Below are 17,334 nucleotides of genomic sequence, written 5' to 3'. Positions count from 1 at the left end.
CAACTGCTAGTCAATCATGAGGACCAGAGTTCAGATCCCAGCACCCACATGAGGCAGCTCACAAACGCCACCGGATCAGGCACTTGCACATACACTTATACAGTCAGATATCAAGGGCTCCCAGGAGGCTAACATGATTCAAGGACAGCCTGAGCTACACAGTGGCCCACTACCTCAAAAAAACAAATAAGAATCGGTAGCTCGGTGTAGAGGACACCAGGCCGCAGCTTCAACATCCTCCCAACCACACAAAATAAAGCTAAAAATTGGTTAGTGGCCTTTGGCACGTGCTTTATTTGTCCCCTATAGCACTTCTTTAGCACTTTCCCTATATAAAATCCTCAATAAAAGCATTTGAACCTCTCCAAAAAGGAGTCACAAACATTCCTTTTTTCTTTTCTGTGTTACTGAGAATTGAGCTAGGCCTAGTACACACCTCAGTGTTGTACAATAGCTACATCCCTGGTGTCTTCTGACTTTATCCTTTTTTTTTTTTTTAAAGAATTTATTTTTATTGTATGTGCCTGGTGTTTTGCCTGTATTATATCTGTGTGAGGCTGTCAGATCTTGGAGTTACAGACAATTGTGAGCTGCCACAATTGGTGCTGTGTGCTGAGAAAGGAACCACACAATTGGTGGGGGTGCTGAGAATTGAAGCTAGGTCGTCTGAAAGAGCAGTCAGTGCTCGTAACTGCTGAGACATCTCTCCAGGCCCGACTTTCTCCTTTTAAAACAGGGTCTCACTAAGTTGTATTTCATATAGGCTATACTTGAACTTGTGATCCTACAGCCTCAGCCTTCTCTCAACCAGCTGGGATTACAGGCCTGTACTATTCGACCCAGGTATCTTCTGTGTGAAGAAGAAAAACAGGGGAAAAAAAAGGGAAGATGCAACATACATTTGAACATTGTATGTGTGTTGGTGGGGATAGAATCCAGGTCCTTACACATACTTGGCAAGTGCTCTGCCACTAAGCCACATTACCCAGCCCTGAGCAAACACTGTGTAAGAACCTCACAGATGTCAGAGTTTGCAAAAAGCAAAAATAAGACAATGAAGTGAAGGACCCACCTGCAATGGTGGAGATCTGGCTCACTGGGATGGTGGCTGCCTTCTGCAAGTCCATCTTTATCTTCTTGGTCTACCAAAAGAAAATGGTGACATGTTGGAGGATGTGGTAAAAAGCTGAGCACATGCCATGCCCTTAGGATGAGGGAAATGACATAGCAAATGCATTCTTTAGTACATCAGGCTATGGGGCACATCAGCAGAATTTTTGCCACCCATCTCTCCCCCACTTACCTGACTGTCCTTGCTGCTGGTCAGGCCCTCAAAAGCCAACACACACTTGGCAGAAGCATCCTGAAGTTGCTGGTACCATTGCATCGTACTATCTTGTACCTTCACCTGAAGGTCTAAGAATAAAGACAGGCCTTAATGCAAGTGAGCTTATTTAATTATTTAACATGCCCTACAAGCTGGGACGGTTCTAAGCAATGCGCTGTGGACTGGCTGCTGTAGTTCACAGTCACGCTATGGAGCAGGTACTAATACTCTCCATTTAAACAACCAGGTATGAAAAGGTTGTTTGTCAAGGCCACACTGCTTTCTGGTTCAAACACATTGCTATGCTGATCCTCAAACATGTTAAACAAGGACATTTACCCATATTACTTAAAATACTTAGCAGTGGGGCTGGAGAAATTATGGTTCAGCAGATACATTTAATAAAATCCTTTAACATCTTTTTTTAAAAGAGCAGTTGCAAAAAAAAAAAAAAAAAAAAAAGAAAGAGCAGTTGCTACTCTTGTATAAGACCAGAGCTATTTGACTCCCAGCAGCCACATGGTGGATCACAACTCCCTTCAACTTCAATTCCAGGGGACCCAGTGCTCTCTTCTGGCCTCTGTGAGCACCAGTTACACATGTAGTATACATATATACATGTAGGCAAAACACCATACACATAAAACAAAATAAATAAATCCTTAAAAAATTCTTTTATAATAAAATACTCAGGCCAGGCATGACAGCACATGCCTTTAATTCCAGCACGCAGGAGGCAGAGACAGGCAATCTCTCTGATTCCAAGGCCAGCCTGGTCACAAAGTGAATTCTGTAACAAATAAGGCTACACAGAGAAACCCTATCTACAAAAACCTAAATAAACAAACAAAATAAAATACTAGGCAGTAGTGATACTTGTAATAACACACTTATCAGATGTAGACAGTTTTCAAGTCCCCATGGAAAGTGGTAGAATTCGAAATTCATTCTAGATCAACTAAAACTGAACATAACACATTATGTAAATGTTTCTGTTGAACTCGGCCATCCTGTACATTTTGACATTTGTTTTAATACCCTAACCCACAGTTAAAGGACTGCACTCACACCAAAACTCACCTTCATTCTGTGTCCCTGCTGGGCCTGGGCTATGCACAGGGGACTGGGTGGGAGCTCCTGGCCCTTGCTGCACCTGTGGTTCCTGCAGCTTCACCCGGGCCTCCTCTTCATCTTGCTTCTTCTTGACTTCAGAGGCTCTGATGATCTCCTGCTCCAAATTTGAAAGGACGTCCCGCATTTCCTGCAGGGCTCTCTCAGCCTCAGCTAGGCTCTCTGTTGTGGGATAGCCACTCTGTCAGAATGAGAGACAACACTTAACACTCATTTCCTAGTTACGCCCTGCGGGGCTAGGCCATGTGCACAGTCCATTTCTGAAGCTGAACTGCTGGACCAGCATGTATACACGGTCAAATGTCGATACCTACTATTTCTCTGTTCTCGTAAAGATTTATTATCAAAGAACTGGGAGTGGTGGCTCATACCTGCAACCCTAGCACCTGAGAGACAGAGGCAGGAAGAAGATTACTGCAACTCTGAGACCAGCCAGGGCTACACAGTGAGACTCTGTTGTGTGTGTTTCAAAACAAACAAACAAACATAAATAAATAAATGCCATTGAGATAGCTCAGCGGGAGAAGGCACTTGCTTAGCAACCCTTACTGACAAACTGAATTTGATACCTGGAACCCAGAAAGGGAGAAGAAAACTTTCCCCACAAAATTATCCTCTAATTTCCAAACATGTACACACACAAACACACATAAAATAACAATAACAAAAGGTTTATCATCATCACATCCACAGCAACCAACCATGAAGTTTCTGATGCTTTCATCAACACCAATCAGAGCATATACCCGTAATCCTAGCACTCAAAAGGCTGATGTAGGAGAGCAATGCCTTATGTTCCAAGCCATGTTGAGCTATATAGCAGACCCTGTAACAGAAACAAGGCTAGAGAAATGGCTCAGCAGTTAGGAACACTTGCTGCTCTGCACAGAACCTGAGTTTGGTTCCTAGCACTCATGTCAGTCTCTCATAACCACCTCTAACTACAGGTCTAAATCTGACATCCCATTCTAGCTTCTGTGGAAACCCACACGTATATACATACATGAGCACAGACACATATGTATACACAGAAATAACAGCTAAAAGAACAAAGAATGAGGGGGTTGTGACAGCATGCTAGTTAAACATGCAGGTTTTAGTTAGGTGTTGGTGCAGGTCTGCAACCTAGCACTAACAAGGCTGATGGTGGAGCCTTGAGAGTTTGAGGCCAGCCTGGGCTACAATGCCTCAGTAACAAAGAAACAAAGTTGTAATTTGTAAAACTTCTATTAGTTTTATAAATATTATTAATGAGTAGTCACTCATTCTTAAGTGATTGAAAGTCTTATTTTGCCTTTTGTTTTTGGTAGAATTTATGTGTGTGTGTGTTTACATAGGCGCAGCTATAAAAGTCAAACAGCCCCTGCAAGTTGGCTCTTTCCTGCCACCTTGTGAGGATAGGAACTCAGGGTCACTAGGCCCAGGAACAAGGCCTCTAACTGCTGGGAATCTGGCAATTCCTATTTCAGCTTTTAAAGACACCTGTGCAGCCCTTAGCTCATTTTCTCTTGTAGGAGAAAAATAGAAAGTGAAAGCAATTTATCCTTTTGCATAAATTTCAAGAGCATTCTTTGAATCAAGGACATTAAATTTTAGTGTATGTGACAAGTATTTCCGAATTTGTAATATCTTAAAATTTTATTGGGATGGACATTGGAAGTAGGAGAAAACAATAAACAGGACAGGAGCCTACCAGAAAAGACTCTAGCAGTGTATTAAAGCAGATGCTGAGACTCATAACCAAACCTTGGGCAGAGTCTCTGGAAAGAATGGGGAGTTAGTAAGACCTGGAGAGGACAGGAGCTCCACAAAGACCAAATATATCTTGGCACAGGGGTCTTTTCTGAGACTGATTCTCCAACCAAGGATCATGCATGTATATAACCTAGAACCCCTGCTCAGATGTAGCCCATGGCAGCTCAGTGTCCAAGTGGGTACCCTAGTAAGGGGATCAGGGACCGTCTTTGACGTGAACTTAGTGGCTGGCTCATTGACCTCCCCCCACCCCCCTGCCTGAGGGAAGAGCAGCCTTGCTAGGCCACAGAGGACGATGTTGCAGTCAGTCCTGATGAGACCTGATAAGCTAGGGTCAGATGGAAGGGGAGGAGGACCTCCCCTATCAGTGGACTTAGAGGGGTGCATAGGAGGAGATGAGGGAGGGAGGGTGGAATTGGGAGGGAATGAGCAAGGGGGTTACAACTGAGATACAAAGTAAATAATGGTAATTAATATGAAAATGAATTTAAAAAATTTATGTGCTCAAATAAATCACTTTCCTTTATAACTTCCACAATAATGTTATTGTGCATACGGTCACTCAAATACTCCTTTTTTTCCCATTCTACTTAGTGTTTGTCTCTCGCTTTATATTTAAATATAAAATATAGAATCAGATAATTTAATCTTTATTTTTATGTATTTCTATCTCTTATTTGCTAGGTTTTCATTTTGTGACCAGAACTTGGCCACCAAGCTAGGCAAATGCTTTACCAGTAAGCTATGTCACCAGCTCTTTACCCACTGATCAAATAATGACTGATATTTCTGCTAGTAGTCTGGCATTACTTTATTTATTTTTATCTTTTTTGTTTGTTTGTTTTGTTGTTTCGAGAGGGTTTCTCTGTATAGCCCTGGCTGTCCTGGAACTCACTCTGCAGATCAGTGATCTCCCAAGTGCTAGGATTAATGGTGTGTGCCACCACCACCTACCAAAACACATTTTGACTTTAAGCAGTTTGGTTTCTAACCTGAAGCAGTTTTCTGTAATCACTTACCTCCAAGGTGGTGCGAATGATTCCAGAGATGAGACCACACAGCTGGTTGCCCCGGGTCTGGAAGGCAGCCAGGTCAACATTCAGCAGGTCCTTGTGCTGATTGGAGGCGCCCAGCTGCTGGTTGAGCTGCAGGACCTCCTCTTGCAGGGTGTATAGGTTGCGCAGGCGGACCTGGCCTTCCTCCTTCCGAAGCTGCTCCTGCTCTGCCTGTTTCACACGCTGCTGCTCTGCCTCTCGAAGCTTCAGGTTGAGAATCTACTGAAAGGACCACTGAGTCACGAAGGGGGGGCTTTCCCCTTCTACACTGCTTGAATCCTAAGTGAACTACATCTTTTCACAGGTAGGCTCAAACCAGGAAACATACTCCCCAGGGCCAATATACAGGTTAATTGCAATTTTCAGCTTGACTGACTTGAATAGAACCTATGAGAGTAGGAAATCACACGTCTACTAGTTTCTGAGGACACTTTTAGGGAGGATTAACAAAGGGGAGGGCCTCCTTGAATGTGTGTGATATCACTCCACAGGCTGAGCCCTGAGTAGGAGAAGGAGAAAGGGGCAACCTAGAGAGCAGAGGCTCTCTAAGCCAGCTGGAACCAGTAGCTGAAACAACCCCCTTTCCTTTGTCTTCTCAGACATTTGGTCCCCAAGAACGAAGAAGTAACTACAGCAGCCACTACCCAGGAGCATGGTCATGGACCAGGGTCTCCAGAATAACTATCTGTTGCCGCTGACAGACACTCAGAGGGAGACAGACACCAGTACAATCACACCGACTGTCCCAGGCACTGACCTTGGCTCTGTGACGATGCTCAGCTTTCAGCTTCTCCTGATGGCCCAGGGCTTCTCTGGTACTGATAAACAAGGCAGGGTCAGGGATGTTTCCTGAGACTGTTTTCCCTCTCCCTCACTGTCACATTAGGCCTCCTCCAAGGCTGGAAGCTTCTTTGTCTATTTGATGTCGATATTTCCTATTTAAGGACTGAGTTCCAGCCCTTTCACATTGGGGTTTCTCTGGGAAAGCCATCAAGCTGACCACACAGACATTCACAGCAGCCACTCAGGAAGACTCACCTCTTCTCCATCACTTCCTGTAAGTCCTGGAATTCCTTATGCAGCTTCAGCTCCTTCAGCTCGTCAAACCTCTTCAGCTGTTCAGATGCCATCTCTGAGAGGGCTCGTACCTTCCTCTCCTGCTCTTCCTGCCACTGCCTCAGGCCCTCCTGAAAAGAATAAGCACCGGGTGCTTTTGGGGTGCCATAGCCGCCTGGCCCATGTGCTCCTGACCACAGTCCTTAGAACATGAAAGACTCCACAGCATGGAGTCTTGCCAAGAGCTTTGCCCAAGCACTTGTCCTTGAAAAGAGTTTTTCTTTCTTTTTTTGAAACAGGAGTGCTGGTCTCAAACTTGTTCTGTAGCTAAGGGTGACCTTAAACTTCTACCTGCCTCCATCTCCTGACCTGGTATCATGGGCATCGGCCAAGGTTTATACACTTTCAAAGACTCTATTAATTGAGCTTATTTCCAGCCCTGGGTGTGTGTGTGTAGGGACAATAGTGGTGTGCATATTGTGTTGTATGTATAATTAAAGTATAGAGGTATGTGTGCCCATTGGCACACATGCAGAGACCAGACCAAGATGTCAAGTGTCTTCCTCTATCACTCTCTAATTGCCTTGACATGTGGTCCTTCACGGAACTAGAAGTTCACCATTTAGCTAAAAGTGGCTGGCCAGTCAGCTTCCAGGATCAGCCCATCTCTCTCCTAATGCTGCCATCACAGGCATATATAGTCAGGTCCAGCTTTCTGTATTGGTGCTGGGGATCTGAAGTCAAGCTTGCAGAGGTCTCTGTGCTCTTACATAAAAGAGCCAACCCTCCTAGGCTCCAAGCCATTTTTTAAGGTCTTAATTTGTTATATTTTCAGTTATAGACTCGGGCAAAACTTAATTGTATAAGTCAGAAGTATTCCTGAAGTCAAATTCATTAAAATGGTGCTGCTCTTTCAGAGGCTAAAATAGAGCTCTCATAGTACAAACATATCTGACGCATGGGAACCACCTGCAGATTTTGGAGATATAAATGGAGTACAGAAAAATTTAAATAATGTCCCCAAAGTTACACTAGAATAGCCAGAAAGTGAAAGCAGACTTAACTTGAGAGTGTTCACTGTTGACCTTTATGCCACACTACCTCACAAAGTGAGTGCTCAGTGGGTGGGAAATCACGCCTAGCACAAAGTCTTCCCCATCAACTCCCAAGTGGATGGTGGCTCTTTAGTGTCAGACCTTCCCGGATGCACGGTCCCACTTACAGTTCCTCTCATTCTGTGCACCAATTCGTACATTCGGATGCAGCCTTCCACTCTGTTCGCTCGGGAGGACTGAAGTGCAATAGGTTCTGTGGACTGGGACTCATGAGTGCTCTAAACAGAAGATGAAAATAAACAAAGATCATGACTTTGCTAGCTTTCTGTCACTGTAGTTTTCTAGGTGTTCTCCTAGAAAATGATCCAAAAAAAAAAAAAAAAAAAGATTTATTTTGGCTCCCAATTTAGAGGTTTCTATACATGGAGTCTTGACTCACTTGTTGCTTGTTTCTGGGCTGTGCTAAGGCAGAACATGACAGTAGAAACACGTGCGTGGTAGAGATAAGCAGCCACCTTAAGTTGGCTGAAAAGGCAGGAGAGAGGAGAGGGCCAGGTATTAGACTTAGCTGACGAGGCCCCATTTCCTTCAACTTGGTGCTACCTCCTATGTGTCCACCCCTGAATAACGATGAATACGACACCACTGATAATGATCCACTCATTTCCCAAAAGCCTCACTGTTGAATGATGCTGTATTGGAGGCAAAGCTCAACACAAAATCCTGTGAGGGACAGCTAAGGTCCAAACCCTAACACATACAACTTAGGAACCAATAATGAACTTATAAACCACCAATAATGAAAACAATTTAGGTTAGTGTCAGAATTCAGTCCAAGAACGGAGTCGTACATGGAGTACTTGTAAGAAAACACTAAGGAAAAAGTCTTGTAACCTCTGTTTCTTCAAAACACAAAATTGTTCTAGAAATGTGCTTTCATGCTCCTCCTATGTGTAGAGGATAGGAGTGAGTTTTCTTAATCCTCAGACTATAAATTGTCTGATGCTCTGAATAAAGTTAGCTATTACATAAGCCTTTGTTTGGTCCATTTATTTTTGCTCTCCCAGGTTCACCCCACATCTAGACCATGAAACAGGAAAAACTGAGCTTTTCTTTTTTCGTTAAGATTTATTTATTTATTTTATGTATATGAATGCTCTACCTGCATGTACACTGGCATTCTAGAACAGGGCATCAGATTCCAGTATAGATGGTTGTGAGCCAACATGTGGTTGCTAGGAATTGAACTCAGGATCTCTGGAAGAGCAGACAGTGCTCTTAACCACTTAGCCATCTCTCCAGCCCAAAACTGACTTTTTTATGACATCAACTTTGTTCATCACTCTCCCTCTCTCCATTCCTGGCCCTTTGCTCTTTCCCAAAAGGCAAAGTAGCACAATACTTTCCTTTTTAAGACAATCTCACTATGTAACCCTGATCTACATAGAATTTGTTGAGTGGCCTTGAACTCACAGGGATTCACCTGCCTCTGCCTTCCAAGTGCTGCAAATTAAAGGTGTACACCACCACACCTGGTGTTATACTGGCTTTCTTTAGTAAAATGTTTCTTCTTGGGCTGAGGAAATAGCTTAGTGGGTAAAGTGTAAGCAGGAAGGCCTAAGATTCAATCCCCACAATCCATATAAAGGTGGCATGGTGGTTATGTACTCATAATTCCAGCACCGGGGAAAAGGAGACAGGAGGATTTCCGAGACTACTGGCCAGCCAGTCAATCCTAATTGATGAGCTCCTGGCCCACGAGAGAAACACAAACCTTGCTTTTGTTTTTTTTTTTTTTTTTTTTTTTTCTCAAAAAACAAGGTGAAGGCATTTGAGAATTGATACCCAAAGTTGACTTCTGGCCTCCACAGACATGTGTACACACGTACACATGTATACAAACACACACAGTGAGTGATATGGTAAATACTGTCCGGACAAACAACTGCATTGGGAAAAAAATCATTTCCCCAGGTCACTGTCATGTGACTAAATACCTCAACTTTGCAGCCAACATGTTTTTGTTTTGTCTTAAGCAGTTAAACCTTACCTTGGTTCCATTTGGTGTTGATGGTGAGGGGGACTGTGGGGTGCTTCTGACAGGAGACTTAAGGAGTGAGGGTTGGTCCAGGCCTGAGGCAGAGCCAGAGGATGGTGAATTATCAGAGGAAGAAGCATTCTCTTGCCTGTCAGGTGAGCTGTTGGGCAGGATGTGATCTACCACCCATCCAGAGTAAGAAGACAGTTTGGGAGGAGACATGCATTCTTCCAAAACATCCTGAAGAGAAGAAGGTTAAGCCTACATGTGTGTCCACAGGTAAGTCTAAGACATTACCTACATTGCTCAACAGCTGAGGGGCCAAGCAAATTAGTGCTGAAATAAAGTAATTGCATTAACAATTAGAGATGAAAATACAGTAAGCCGGCAGTGATAGAACAAGCCTTTAATCCAGCACCCAGAGAGAGCAGAGGCAGGCAGATCTCTGTGAATTCAAGCAACCCTGGTCTATAAAGCCAGTTCCAAGACAGCCAGGGCTACAGAGAAACCCCATCTGGAAAGCAACAACAACCACCCAACTTTCTTTTACTTACATATACACCTGTACTTAAGTTAACTGTCAAATAACTCTTTGCCATACTGAACAGTTAACTGTCAAATAACTCTTTGCCATACTGAACACTTCACATTGCCTATGTGAAGGCATGCCTCCCAGCTACTGGGACACCACCCTGCAGGGCCAGTGGTCTTTTCTTTCTTCCTTTTACTTTTGAGACAAGGTATCAAACTGAGGATGACCTTGAACTGATTGATCCTCCTGCTTCCAGTTCTGAAGTGCTGTGATTAATTTTTTTTAGATTTATTTTATGTACACAAGTACTCTATCTGCTTGTATATATACATGTTACAAGAAGGCATCAGATCATATTATAGATGGTTGTGAGACATCATGTGGTTGCTGAGAACTGAACTAAGGATCTCTGAAAGAGCAGCCAGTGCTGGTAAACACTGAGCCATTTCTCCAGTCCCAAAGTGCTGAAATTATAAGCCAAGGTAGTGGTTATGAGCCATTAGTGGTTTACTATTGCTGCTGTTATTTTATTCATAGTATTTAAAAATTTATTATTACTATTAGTATGTGTGTCTATAGACTCATGTGCCTCAGTATACATGTAGAGGTCAGAGGACAACTTTGTAGAGTCAGTACTTGTAGCCACATTTTTAACTAGGTTCTGGTAAAAGTCCTTAAGCTTAAGCAGGGACCGACTTTACCCACAGAGCCATCTCACCAGCCTAAGCAGTTTCTTGATAATGATGCAGACAATATTTCTCAAAAAAAGAGTCAAAGTCAGGTGTGTTGGCAAGCGCCCATAATCTAACACTAGGGAAGCAGTGGCAGGAGGGTCAGGAGTTCAAGGCAAGCCTCAGTTACACAAGACTTTCAATCCCCATTCCCAAAAGCACCAGTTCTCAACCCACGGGTCTCACTCCCTCTGGGGTCACAAAAGCAAATATCCTGCATATCAGATATTACATTACAATTCCTAACAGTAGCAAAACTACAGTTATGAAGTAGCAAATATGTATATATATATATTTTTTTTATGGCTGGGGGACCCACCATAACATGAGGAACTGTATTAAAGAGTCGAAACATTAGGAAGATTGAGAACCACTGCCCCAAAGGAACAATGTGTAAACACACATTCGAGCAAATTTCTACAAATTTGTTTGTGTGCAAAGGATGGTGGGGATGAGGTGCATGGTGCCAGGAGGCGGAGTCTGTAAAGTTAGTTCTCTCTCTCCTACTTTACATCGGTTCCAGGGCTAATCTTGGGTCTCTAAGCTCATGTGGCAAGTGCCTTTACTAGCTGAGCCATCTCACTGGTCCTCGCTACGGCAAGTAGGAAAGCAATTGAAAATATCTAACAGAATGCAGGCCGTGAGAAATGTTCAAGGAAAGCATGTACACCATTAGTGCGCCATTAGTTTACAGTCCGAAGGGATCCTCACAGGGTATGGTTATTCAAGCCTCGAATGCAGATCAACTCAGACACCCACAAGACAGGGGGCGGGCAAATGTGTATCACTGATCGGAAAGGCAGCCAACAAGCATTACAGGAGGGCTTTGCAAATACTAGTGACCACTAGTGGCATAGCGACCATCACAGATCTGACAGTAATCTAAAACTATGGCCTTGACTTGCAGCACTAGAATTAGATGAAATTAACTGCTCTCTGAGAAACGTGGAGCTCCTGGCAAGAGCGTTCTCAACCTTCCTAATGCTGCATGTTGTGGTGACCACCGATCGGGAAATTATTCTGTTGCTACTTTATAACTGTAAGTTTGCTATTGTCATGAATCGTAATGCAAAATGTCTGTGTTTTCTCGCGGTCTTAGAGGACCGCCCAAGAGGTGGAGACCCACAGGTTGAGAACCACTGTCTTAAGCGTGAGCTATAAAGCAGACGAAGAGGCTGAGAGCCCGGAGCTGCTGACAAGATGCAGCCGGGACTGGGGTGACGGTGCCGCTTTCGGACAGGAGTCTTCCCGCGAAGAGAGGCTGTCGATCAACTAGGAACGGCTGAAGAAAGTTGTGTGCTTTTAGATTTATTTTATGTAAACAAGTACTCTATCTGCTTGTAAAAAGCAATGCGGCCCGTCCTCACGCCCGGACCTCCACCCCGGCGTGGAGGGAGCGTGGAAAGCGCGTGACGGCGGCCGTCACTCACCTCGCAGCGCAGCAGCCACTCGCGGTGGTAGCGTAGGCGGCCTTTGCTGGAGTTGCGCAGCGCCCTCAGGGTTTCCCAGCAGCGACCATCCGACGGCATGGCGGGCCACCAGCTGACACCACAGACAAAACAAACCCTCGAATCCGCCGCCGAGGAGGCGCCTGCTTCCGCTTCCGGGGTGCCCACCACATCCGGCGCAGCCACTCCCGTAACGGTCGCAGGCACCGCTCGTCAGTGGCGCACCGCCCATTCGTTAGCGCCCGAGCCTGGTCAAATAGCGGGAGGAGCTGGATAGCGGAAGTGACGTCGTCCTCTAGCTACCACACGTGGGTGATTGTTTCTTTCCAAGTCACAAGTGCGCAGGTGTGGCATTGACGATCGTCTACTTTTTGACAAGTCTGCTGCTCGAGTCTGAAACATCTGTTTGAAGTGCGAAAGGACCTAAAGAGGATTAAGTAGTTTTCCTGGAAAGAAGGCTTCGTTTCCCACCACCCACATGGCAGCTCACTACTGAAACTCCAGCTCCAGCGAATCCATTGCCCGCTTTATGGGCTCGTCTGACACCAAGCATGCACGCGGCACCCAAACATGCGTAGTTTTTTGTTACTGTTTTTTAGGTTTATAACATCTTGGACTCCCAGTATCTCACAAAGGTTAGTTCAAGAGTCCCAGGAATGATCCTGGTGTAGTATTGAACACCTTTAATTGCAGCACTTGGGAGGCTGAGGCAGGCGGATCTCTGAGCCTGGTCTATAGAGTGAGCCCAGGACAGCCAAGAAACTGTCTTCTGGGGGGAAAAAAAAATCCAGAGATGGACTCCAAGTCACTTCAATCAAAACCCAGCTCAACCCTGTGGTGCAGAGGTGGTTACAACTAATTTGGCAAAAGGAATTACACACACAAACACATGTTGGTCTAAGTTTGTCAACTGTTCTTTTTTAAGAAACTGTAGGAACCAGGGCATGGTGGCGCAGGCCTTTAATCTCAGCACGTGAGGCAGAGGCAGCGGGTGATCTGACTTGAAGGCCAAGTTGGTCTACTTGAGCTCCAGGCCATCCAGAGCTACTTTGTTGTCCAAACACATAAAAACTGTATTTTGTTTTCAACGTGTGTGTACATGTGCACGAGTGTAGGTGCCTTCTAACATGAGCAATGTCCCAGGAGCTGGGAGCAGCTGCTGGTGGTCGTGAGCTGTCGCCAGATGTGCGCAGGAACAGTATGCACTCTCAGCTGGTTCTCTCTGCCTCCCGGGTGGGCGCCCCGCCTCCCACGCCAGAGCTTCTTCACCATTGAACTCGCTCCAGCCCCAATCTCTGGAGTTTTATTCATGGGTGGGAATGGCTCAGATGCTGTAGTCATTTGAATGACAATGGCCCCCACAGGTCTCCAGTTGGTGAAACTGTTTGGGAAGAATTAGGCGTGGAGGTGTGTATTGGTGTACGCTTGGGGGTTTCAAAGGACTGCCAAGATTCCCGGTGCTCCCAGTGTGGATCAAGACATGAGCTCTCTGTTGTGAGGTCCACAGTGATGAACTCTGACCCTCTGAAGCAATAAGTTGCCTTGGTCATTGTGTTTTATTATAGGAAGGAAAAGCCCAGTGCCAGCTGGAAAAAAAGTGATCTCTCTGAAGAAGGTGGTTTGCTTATGGTTGGTGATGGGGGAGGGGTGCTGCAATTAACCCTAGGCCCAGCAGTTCAGAGTACTTGTTGTTCTTACTAAGAACCAGGGTTCAATTCCCAGCACTCATGGTGGTTCTTAAGCATCCACACCTGCAGTACAAGGGGCTGATACCCTCTTCTAACTTAAGAGAGCACCAGGAACATAGATGTTACACAGCACATACATACTTGAAGGCCACTCACACAAAAAATACGTGGATCCAATTTAAAAATTAATGAAAAACGGGGCTGGAGAGATGGCTCAGCACTGGCTGTTCTTCCAGAGGACCTGGGTTCAATTCCTGGCACGTACATGGCAGCTCACAACTGTAACTCCAGTTCCAGAGGACCTGACTCCCTCACACAGGCATACATGTGGGCCAAACACTAAATATACATAAAAATAATTTTTAAAAACTTGATGAAAAACAAAACCCTAGGTGCTTGCACATGTATACACTAATCAAGCGTTCTACACCACTCGTCTTTCAAATACAGAGAAATACAAAATGGCCCCAGAATCCTACCACACAGAAAGTAGGTAACAACATAAAATTATAGGTATGTCCCACATCCAGCTGCTAGTGCTCCTCCCCACCCTGAATTATAAAAAAGGCCTGACAAAGTGCTGCCATCGGGTGCTTTATCTTATGAAATGACCAAAGGCGCAACAGCCCATCTGCTTTATGATGAAGTCTGAGGCATCAAGTACTCTCCAAATTCACACAAATTTTATCATTAAAAAGATGTTTTTATTCAGACATGGTCTCATGTAACCCAGGTTGGCCTCAATTATGTAGCTGTGGATAACACTGAAATGCTCCTCCTGCTTCCACCTTCCAAGTGATTGGACAACAGGTGTGTGCCACCACACTCTGCTTATCCTTTTTAAAATGAGGGGATGAAGGAGATCAAAAAAGTCTTAAATAATCAATCATAAAAACTTTATTTCCTGTAAACTCACACAAAAATTAAAAAAAAAAAAAAAAGAATTCCAAAGATACGAACAGAAATGTAAAGCAGTGAGATAGGAACTACGACTAAGGCCAGATGAACGTGAACTTCTGTCAAGTAGCTGGGAACAAGCAGCCTCTAGAAACACAGACACAGGAGGTCCCCACTGGCACTACAGAAAACTCTGCTTCCTGCCCGCTCATCAAGAAGGAAAGAAAAGCAGTGCTCCCACTGGCAGCACATCTACTAAAACTGGAACGATACAGAGAAGATCAGCATGGTCCCTGTGCAAGCAAGACACCCAAGTTCCTGAAGGGTTCTGTATTTTTCTTGCCTTTAAAAGGTGGTGAGTTAAAGTGGCAACAGCACCGTGAACAGGATACACTGTTAAAAGCACACTTGCAACTTTTAGGTTTGTGTTGAAACAATTCAGTGAACACACCCGCTGTAGCTGTGACTATGCCAGTTGCTATGTACTAAGGAATGCAAACAAGCTGCTCATGTGTAACTACAGACTCCATGGGAGCATGACTCCATGAGCCCTGACTAAATGTTACATCTTTCTGCCTCCATTGTCTTTTTATGCTGATAAAAGCAGATTCACTCAGTTAGCAATTTACCTGATTTCACTATATCTTGATAGGAATAGTTTTATATTTATTAAAAATAAAAATAAAAAAATAAACTTAAAAAAAAAAAGGAAAGAGCAATGTTAGGCATTCACAGTCCAAGAAGGACTCCTGCTGCTTCCAGCTTAGAGAAAGCCAAGAGAGAAATGCTGGAAGGAGCCTGCCAGGGAAAGTCTGTCCAAACATCCCCTGAGGAAAGGAAGCAGACTCTGTAAAGTGACAGGGATTTAAAAATCTGGTACCTAATGTAACAAATATAAGGCTGTGAAGATCATTAAAAAATTACATCAGGTTCACAGATGAGGAATAAGAACTAGGTTCTTCCTAGTTCACCCCTGGCAGCTCTAGGGACTTTCCTGGCATAAATTGAGGAATAGACCCTGAGCACATTTGATCACTGGAAGAAAAAGCCAGTGGGCTTGCCAGCTATGGGTTGGCAACTCCTCAGTTCCCTGGCATCAGGCAAGGGCTTCATACCCTGGACAGGTGGCCTCAGGCAGGAGGAGAGCGGGAGCGGATGGGTGAGCTCGTCAGGTAGGAAGATGTATAGGTGCCATCCCCAAACACGTTGGCATAGGAGGACTTGAGGAACTGGACGTAATTCTGCATGCTGCGATTGGTGCTCTCAGACTGCTCCAGGCGGTCCTTCAAATCCTGCAGCCGGGTCTGGTATCTACGATCGGCCTGACAGAACAAACAGAGGCCAAGAATAAGAAGGTGACAATGGGCAACCCGAAACACAGGCATTCATTTAGGCGCTAGCACTGGCAGAGGCACAGAGGGCCTGTGATTGAAATGGTTTTATCCCCCTTGGGCGTGTCAGGAAAGTTAATTGGGTTTTTTTGGTATTGTTTTATTTTACTTTTTTGCTGGGCTTGTTTGCTTGATTTGGGTTTTCTATTTGTTAGTTTTGTTTTAGGGTTTTTTGTTTGTGTTTTCTCTGTGCAACCCTGGGTGTCCCAGAACTTTCTCTGTAGACTACAGGCTGGACTTGAACTCAGATCTGACTGGCCCTGCCTCTGAGTGCTGAGATGAAAGGCATGCTCCATCACTTTACTGTTGTGAGCCTCGGCCTCACCAAGCTGCCCAGACAACTCGGTACGTGGCCTTGAATTAGCTGCAGTTTCCCTCACTCAGCCTCCTGCGGGCAGGAGTGACAGCAACATGCACTCAGTCAACAGACTTGGCTGTGTTTGTTTTCATTTTATGATGTGACAAAGAGTCTCACTGCATATCCATGGAGCTCCAAGGAACCTGGTGCTTGCTTCTAGCCTTCACAGAGAAACACACACACAGCCTTTCAGAAAGTTATTTGATCTCTGTGAGTTCAAGGCCAGCTTGGTCTACAGAGTGAGTTGCAGGACAGCCAGGGCTCCACAGAGAAACTCTGTCTCCAAAAACAAAGTTATTTGGGAATTAAGCAAGGTATTGCTGGGTTATACTTTTATCCCCCAAACCTCCATCCTGATTCCAGTTTATACGTTTACACTCCTATCATTGATTTATAAGGGCTAAAGGGCTGCTCTCCTTACACATCCTCGGAGCCATGTAAGCACCTGTAAGGACTGATGTAGCTGAGGATGATGTTGAATTTACGGTCCCTGTAAGGGCACAAGCATGCACCATCCTGCCTGTTTTAATAACTGTGAATGGATTGAACCCAGGGCTTCAAACATGCAAAGCAAGTACTCTGCTCAACTGAGCTTTATCCTCAGCTACTTTCCCTGGAACATTTCACCATATGGGTTCTGAGGATCAAACTCAGCGTGTCAGGCTTGGTGACGAGTGCTTTACCCGGTTAACCATTTCTTCACTTCAACATAAAAACTATATTGAGCTGGGCATGGAAGCACACACCATTAATCCTGGTAACACCAGAGGCAGACCAAGGCAGATCTCGGAGTTTGAGGCCATCCTGGTCTACAGACAAGACAAGACAAGGCTACATAGTGAGACCCTGTTTTTTTTTTTTTTTTTTTTTTT

General features: G+C 44.7%; 2 protein-coding genes and 1 non-coding gene across 19 annotated transcripts in view; 1 reads left to right on the top strand and 2 right to left on the bottom strand.

The window, feature by feature from the left end:
- The window catches only part of Gle1 (GLE1 RNA export mediator), a 30,259-nt gene extending 17,958 nt beyond the window's left edge, over window positions 1-12,301 (bottom strand). For 2 of the 3 annotated variants that reach the window (XM_021645296.2, XM_021645371.2), the window contains exons 1-9: window positions 12,111-12,301; window positions 9,430-9,657; window positions 7,547-7,657; window positions 6,307-6,455; window positions 6,026-6,086; window positions 5,233-5,487; window positions 2,408-2,639; window positions 1,304-1,416; window positions 1,073-1,142 (exon numbers count right to left, since the gene is read on the bottom strand). In XM_021645296.2, coding sequence (XP_021500971.1) covers window positions 1,073-1,142; window positions 1,304-1,416; window positions 2,408-2,639; window positions 5,233-5,487; window positions 6,026-6,086; window positions 6,307-6,455; window positions 7,547-7,657; window positions 9,430-9,657; window positions 12,111-12,209 — 1,318 coding nt within the window. In that variant the 5' untranslated portion in view covers window positions 12,210-12,301. The remainder of the gene's footprint in view (window positions 1-1,072; window positions 1,143-1,303; window positions 1,417-2,407; window positions 2,640-5,232; window positions 5,488-6,025; window positions 6,087-6,306; window positions 6,456-7,546; window positions 7,658-9,429; window positions 9,658-12,110) is intronic. The other variant, XM_060389842.1, reaches the window with a different exon arrangement.
- Window positions 12,302-14,498: 2,197 nt separating this feature from the next.
- Odf2 (outer dense fiber of sperm tails 2) overlaps window positions 14,499-17,334 on the bottom strand; it is a 43,766-nt gene continuing 40,930 nt past the window's right edge. For all 15 annotated transcript variants that reach the window (XM_060389829.1, XM_060389824.1, XM_060389820.1 and 12 more), the window contains one exon: window positions 14,499-16,035. In XM_060389829.1, coding sequence (XP_060245812.1) covers window positions 15,844-16,035 — 192 coding nt within the window. In that variant the 3' untranslated portion in view covers window positions 14,499-15,843. The remainder of the gene's footprint in view (window positions 16,036-17,334) is intronic.
- On the top strand, window positions 14,945-15,051 carry LOC132656181 (U6 spliceosomal RNA). Its single transcript, XR_009594104.1, has one exon. It is a non-coding gene; the product is annotated as a U6 spliceosomal RNA (small nuclear RNA).

This window comes from Meriones unguiculatus, chromosome 8 (assembly GCF_030254825.1).
Source record: "Meriones unguiculatus strain TT.TT164.6M chromosome 8, Bangor_MerUng_6.1, whole genome shotgun sequence".
Classification (NCBI taxonomy): domain Eukaryota; kingdom Metazoa; phylum Chordata; class Mammalia; order Rodentia; family Muridae; genus Meriones; species Meriones unguiculatus.
The sequence above is the reverse complement of the archived record's forward strand: the minus strand, read 5'-3'. Positions and strand labels throughout refer to the sequence as shown.